This window comes from Microtus ochrogaster, linkage group LG1 (genome assembly GCF_000317375.1).
Source record: "Microtus ochrogaster isolate Prairie Vole_2 linkage group LG1, MicOch1.0, whole genome shotgun sequence".
Taxonomy (NCBI): Eukaryota; Metazoa; Chordata; class Mammalia; order Rodentia; family Cricetidae; genus Microtus; species Microtus ochrogaster.
The window spans coordinates 34,815,253-34,822,574 of NC_022027.1; the positions used below are offsets into that span (position 1 = coordinate 34,815,253).

Consider the following 7,322-nt stretch of genomic DNA (forward strand, 5'->3'; position numbering starts at 1 on the left):
AACTTTTCTATAAAATTTCTTCAGGATTCAGGTCTGGAAAAAATGGCTCAGATGAAAAAACAAACAAAACAAAACAAAATGCACGCTCTGTGCAAACCTGAGACTTGGAGTTCAGATTCCAGACACATTGTCAATGTCAGGCATAGTGGTTTGCCAATGACGTCAGTGTCAATGCCAGGCAGGCATAGTTGCTCACCTATAATGTCATTGCTAGGTAGGCAAAGGGGCTCACTCACGATAACACATGAGGTGGATATTCTAGGTTCTCTTTTGTACTGTAGAGACAGCTCCATTCCCCCCAGATCATTGCTGCCCATGGTAGCTATTCAGCTAATCCCTTCAATTTGTTAACTGGGACCCCTTTATGCCTCTCCATGACCAGGTACCTATTCCAGAAAAAATAATTCCTCTTGTTCAAGGGTAGGTTGTACAGAACAAGAACCAACATGGTAAACTTTCAGAATCGTGTTCCTGTACAGTTTCTGTATGCATTAGCTCACCCTGGACAGCTCATGTCAGTGTCCTAGTCCCTGTTCTGTGATTGCTCAGATTTTATCTTCACACAGAAGAACCCGACACTGGGATGGGAAAAGGTTATCATAACATCCTGTTTCCACGGAGCTTCGTGCCACCTTCAGACACTCACTGTGATCAGAAGCATGGGCTCCTCGTCATGTTTTCAAGCCCCTGACACTATTATTGTTCTATTCTATTCTGCACAAAACTATTATGATGTTCTATTTCCTTGATTATATTTGACCTTATCCTAGTAACATCTTTGGTTAAAAACAACAACCAAGAAAATACCACATAGGTCTGAATTGTTACAACCCTATGTAATATTCATTATACCAAACCAGAGTTCTGAGTTCCCATTTTTATATTTATTTGTGATATTGGTGATTTTTTATTTTGCTAATTATTCTTCATCATAATTCTCTTCTTTGCTACTTGACTGAGTCCATTATAGCTTCATCTTCCTTATATTCAGTTCAAATTACATGTCCTAATTACATGGTTTACATGTAAAACTGAAAAAAACAAACAATCAAAACAACAAATCCGGTAGACCAATCTCATTTCTGTTCCTCTCAATAAACTTTGATAATCTATGAACTGCTGTAGTTCTTTATGTGTGAACAACAACCCAAATGCCATTCTTTTCAGAGATTCATTGTTATCTGAGGCCCATCAATTACATTTGTGATATTAGATCTTGTACCAAACAAAAAAGAAGAAAAAAAATCATCATGGACCAGAAATTATATACAGTAGTAACCTCTGTATAATGTTGACTGTTTAAAGTTAAAAAGTAAGTTTGACTTTTGTAGTATTTTTCTTATATTGCATTAAATATATTCAAATGTTGTAAAATATAATATAAACTAATTATGAACTTCAGAGAGAAATCATTTGAATGTAAAAAAATAATAGCCTTAGGGTACTCACTGCTTTTAATATGCATTTTTCTTTCAAAAGGCCAGGGATCCTGGGTAGAAGAAAATGTTCCTGGAAACCGTGGATGGTTGCTCTTACTACCACGGCTGTTTCATTGGCTTTAGCAATAACCATTGGACTCCTTGTTTACTTTTTGGTGTATGGTAAGGTCACATTTTATTGTATTACTTCAGAAATTTGAAGACTGAAAACATATATTTCTAAACATTAACATTTTCTCAAATTACAGAATAAAATTTTCATTAGAATAAATTTGAGCAATAGTAATCTTTAGTGTAAAAAATCATTTCTAATATTCAAAATCTGATGCTATTCATGTAATACCATTTTTTGAATAGCACAAAAAGTTCACATGATATGCTATTTATGGTGTGATGATATATATATGCTAATAGTAAAATTTATTACAGTAGAATTTTTAAATTTGGTGTTGACCTATTGTATTATGACATTAGTTAATTGCTTAGTATTTTAAATTATCAATTACTATAAAATGCCACCTATAATAAATATGTAATGATTGTGCCAGAAAATAATGCAACCATGGTGATTATAAGGATATATGATCTTAAAATGGTTAGGGGAGATACTAACTACATCTATTGGATATTTAATTTTCTGAAGTGCACTGATTATATGACTGTCAGTTTGCTTAATGTTTCTGTAATAAGATGCTTCATAAAACTGGATACTTTATCAACAAAAGAGGCTTCAGGTGACAGTGATAAAGGTTAGTTTGGATGACTGCAACAAACTCCATCAAAACAGTTGATGTGAGATTCCCCTTTGTATGCTCTGAATATGTTTTATTACCATTTGGTAACAAAAAAGCTGCTTTGGCCTATGGCAAGGTAGGATAGAGCTAGGAAAACTAAACCGAATGCAGGGAGAAAGAAGGCAGAGTCAGAGAGACACCATGTAGCTGCCGAAGGAGAAAGATATTACTGGTAAGAAAGATCTCAGCAGTAGACCACAACCTCATGGTGGTGCATAGATTAATAGAAATGGGTTAATTGAAGATGTAAACTATATTGGCCAAACAATATTGTAATTAATATAGTTTTGTGTGATTATTTGGGTCTGGGTGGCCAGAAAATGAACAAACACTCTCCATTTACAAACAAAGAAGATAGCATTATGGGAGGAGTGCGTGTCAGGGCTGAGTAGTGCCTGGATCACATAGAAAGACAGAACACAAGAGACAAGAAGGAACACGACTTTCCTAAGAATCACCTGTAAGGACTAACCCACTGTGTAAAGCCAATATTAATCTCTGGGCAATCATGACAGTCAGCTCCTCCCCTCCCCACTTGTCAGATTCATGTCGCTCAAAATTATCATATGGAGGACTGAGCTTCCAGCATAATAATCTTCAGAGAAAAATTATGCATTTTTGACTTCTTTCGCTCAAAGTAATTAACAGAAGTTATCCATCTCTGTTCTGCCTTTCAGATGAGAAGACTTATTACTACCAGGCCTCCTTCCGGATTCCCAGCATTACATATAGCTCAGATTTATCTATAGAACAGTCAAGACTTCGGATAGACCTGAAACAAAAACTCAGCAATGAGGTAGATGTATACTTTGCTGCTACCACCATTGCTACCCTGAAAGTATATAATGTGGAGGCCAATAGGAGAAAACACCTGATGTTAACTTCTGGCCTCAACACAAATTCATATACACATATACAAGCATTTGCATACATACATGAGCTGCTAAACATGTGAATATGCATACACACTACAGCGGGAAGCCAAATATGATGTAGAGAACATTGCTAGTTTATAAATGATACAATGTGAGTCAGATTCACTCTCTGGTGCAAAGTTTATTAGTTTATTGACTAACACACAGTACTAGTTGTAGATAATGTAAACATTTTCTGAACAGTTAATATGAAAACCAGTAACTAAATTTGATTTTGTGTATTTTCTGTATAAAATTTAAGTGATAATAATAGTCTATATGTGTACACGAATGCATATATACCCAGAGCATGCCAGGTTCCTAGGATAATAATTTTAAGTGACTTCAATGTTTTTTTATAGTAGATTCTCTAAATATTTTATAAGGATATATATATATATATATAAAACATGTATAAATAAAAGTGTTTCCATAAGAAATACCTCTAGATATGCTAAAAAGAATTTAAGTGATAATAATAGTCTATATGTGTACACGAATGCATATATACCCAGAGCATGCCAGGTTCCTAGGATAATAATTTTAAGTGACTTCAATGTTTTTTTATAGTAGATTCTCTAAATATTTTATAAGGATATATATATATATATATTAAACATGTATAAATAAAAGTGTTTCCATAAGAAATACCTCTAGATATGCTAAAAAGAAACACGTGGCCACTTGTTTTACTAACAGTTATTGATCTCCTGAAGCACATCTCCCTAGTCTGTCTAATATAACATAACATGACATTTCATTGAAGAGGAATTCGTAAATTAAATGATGAGTAAATAGCACTACTCTCATAGAGCTCATTTCACTATTTGGCAGCACTACTGAGATTTGTGCAACTACCTGCTCAGACACAGCTTGGTCAAGGTTAGCTTGACCAAATCAGCTTGATGAGTCAATGACAATAAATGGGCTTACAAGAACTGTCATCCTGTTGCCATTGTTCCTGCTTTGTTAAGAAATAAGTTGATCTGGGATATTTTTACCATCGATGAAGTATTCCATATAATAAAGCCAAAATAGTACATTGTGGCATTCGTTGACATATTTTATTCTAAGTAAATATTGTGTACATTTCTTCTGATAAATAACCAAGTTTGTGGAAGTGCCTAACTGTGTGTGCATCATCCTCCCAACACCAATGTCTGAAGGATCAAAACTTCATGTAAAACTGTTTTACCAAACCTAAAAATTGATCTTTGCATCACACTCAGAAACTAACATGACTGAGTTTCGAGACACGGATGTCAAGTTGATGATGAGTCCATGCATAACAACCTTATACAGTCTCTGGGCTCCAATACCTGCTTTTCAATGGTCTACCTTAATTCAGCTCTTTGTGCTGTTCACCTTCAAACACACATAGAAAGTTCTTCCAATCATAGGAAGGGTTATATGACAACAGGATTATGCGCAAATGAGCATCTTTGAGATAACTATAAACAAACATTAAAGTAAAGGACATTTTGTATCACAGTAACCTTTAAATTAGCATTTTTAAATGTACACAATTAATACTTAACAAAGTTCTCTTATATTCTTTTTCAGATAGATGTGATTTTTCACAGATCCAGTTTAAAGCATCATTATATCAAATCTCAGGTTGTCAACTTCAGGTAACCACAGTTAATAAATTCATATGAGGGAAAAGCAATTATGTACTGTGCAGTTATTCTTAACCTGTTTCCTTTACAGACAGGATGTAAAGACTTTACATATGCCAAAGAAAAGCTAGCAATTTCTTCTCACAATGCAATTGCTCCTATACTGAGCACAGTGGGAGAGTTTTTTGAGTAATCATGAAATATGTTCTTCTCTTCATCCTTTGAAAAGACAAAAGATATTTCAATAGAAAATTCCTTCAATCTTAGTTACTTCTGTTGATTTTACTTGTTTTATAGTAAATACCTACTAGAAATATTTTAAAAAACAAAAGTTTATATATATGTATATATAGATATTGATGTATTTATTATATGTGATATAAATACAAAGTTTATTTATAGATAGTATAAATACAAAGTCAGATTTATGATTTTCCATTCTCCATTATGATTATGATTAAGTTTTTTCAGCTGAGGGTAATCTAGGACTTAACATCTGTGTGATATATAAAGGAGATAATCATGACAATAAGCTGCATGGAGTATTTTCTTTTCTAAAAGCTACAAGCAATATTGAAGTACTAATAGTATAGTATTAAGAATAATTACTAGACCATTGCCTTACATTGGTGCCTTTCTTTTTCAGGCCAAGTAATGATGGTTTGAAAGCAGACATACTGATTAAATTTCAGTTTCCCCGTAACAGTGTGGGCACTTTGAAAAGACAAGCTGATAGCATTTTGCACAAGAAGTTGCAATCCACCCAGAGCTTCATGAAGAGAGACACTTCATTACCTAATCTTAGAGGCAAGAAAGGCACTTTTTTTTTCTCACAAGAGCTAACACTTTTAATTATCATCTGTCTTCCGAGAAAGCTTCTTTATTTCACTATAAAAAAAAAACCGTTTTTATTCTAGGTCTCTGAGTCACTAATGAACAACTTCTCACTCATTTGGCACCAAAGATTATCTTCCCTTGGTTGGTATGAAAATAATTATAAGAACTGTATGATTACCTAAATATAAAAATATTTTTTCTCTTATTAAAACAAACCTTGGCAACATTTTTAAATTAAGTAACAATGTTTATGGTATTTAAAATTAGCCTAACTTCTACTATTGATACACTAGATCTAAATCTCTTTTATTTTGGCAAGAGTTTCCCCAACTGAATATAGAATGTGAAGATGATATGAACAAAATAATCATAATATGTCGGGCACAAACATGGTCTAATTGCAAGTGGAGTTCATTTTAGATTAACATATTCTTCCTACAACACACAGGATATACTTGACCCGGGACATTGAGTGAGCTGAAGAAAAATGCCAAACCCTGTTAGAATGTATCTCAGCCATAGGGAAAAAATTGAAAAAATTAAAAAACCTATCTCACTTTCAACACAGACATAAAGAGGTAGTTGATAAATATTGAGTATGTGAGATTTTATTTTTTTTCTTGAGCATGTGAGATTTTAAAAAGGTCTTTATAATTCTCAGACAGCTGCTAGCCTCTAAATTAACTTAGAAAATTGTTGTATTTAATTAGAATTTTTAAAATATGAAATGAGATTGGAATACCATCAGCAAATTACAAGTTACCAGTATATCTTCCCCCATTACTTTTCTCCCCAAAATTGTTTGAGAGAGTGAGAGTGATTGTGATATATCAAAAAGAAAGTTATATTATAGGTTTTGCCAAAGTCATAAAGAAGAGATTTAGTGAGGGCACATGCATATCTGAGATACATTTTTATTTTTTATTGATTTTTATTGAGCTCTACATTTTTCTTTTCTCCCCTCCCTGCCTCTCCCCTCCCCTCCAGTCTTCCCCCAAAGTCCCCATGCTCCCAGTTTACTCAGGAGATCTTGTCTTTTTATTTATTTTTACAAATGTGTGTGTATGTGCATGTGTTCATGTGTGTATGGGTGGGAGGGAGTGGGGAAGGAGGGTACACATACCTGTGCTTCTATGTGGCTGTAGAGGCCAAACATAAACATCAGACTTCTTCCTCACTCAGCCACTCTCTACCAAGTTTTTGAGAAGAGTTCTCTCTTCAGTGAATCTGGAGTTCACTGACAGGTAGACTAGCTTAAGCACGCCCCGTCTCTGCTTTCCCAACTCTAGGGCTACTCTGTTCTACCAGGACTTTTAACATAGGTGCTAGGTATCCAAATGCCAGTCCTCGTGCTGTGTGGCAAATACTTTACCACCCGGGCTATCTCTCAGGTTGTCACTTTTAGAAATTTAATTTTTATTTTGAACTCCTTTTAAGACAAATATTAGAAACTCAACTTCCTTATTACTATAGTAATCCCATCCACACCACATCCCTTTATCAATCCTACCACACCGCCTCCCTATATTAATCACACTACACTCACCTCCTTCTACCTTATGGGATATTGATGTCCTTCACAAGATTGCATCCAGACCTCCATCATTGTTGATCCATATAGACATCGGCTAATCTGTTCCCTAACAGAACTTCAGTCTCCTGTCTAATTAAGTTATTTCTCTCTCTCTCTCTCTCTCTCTCTCTCTCTCTCTCTCTCTC

At 34.3% G+C, this 7,322-nt stretch overlaps 1 protein-coding gene across 1 annotated transcript in view; it reads left to right on the plus strand.

Moving 5' to 3' along the window:
* Positions 1–446: 446 nt before the first annotated feature.
* LOC101987623 (transmembrane protease serine 11G) overlaps positions 447–7,322 on the plus strand; it is a 16,706-nt gene continuing 9,830 nt past the window's right edge. Inside the window, exons 1-5 of the mRNA XM_005359434.1 lie at positions 447–514; positions 1,480–1,601; positions 2,911–3,029; positions 4,711–4,778; positions 5,413–5,573. Of these exons, the coding sequence (XP_005359491.1) occupies positions 447–514; positions 1,480–1,601; positions 2,911–3,029; positions 4,711–4,778; positions 5,413–5,573 (538 nt within the window). The remainder of the gene's footprint in view (positions 515–1,479; positions 1,602–2,910; positions 3,030–4,710; positions 4,779–5,412; positions 5,574–7,322) is intronic.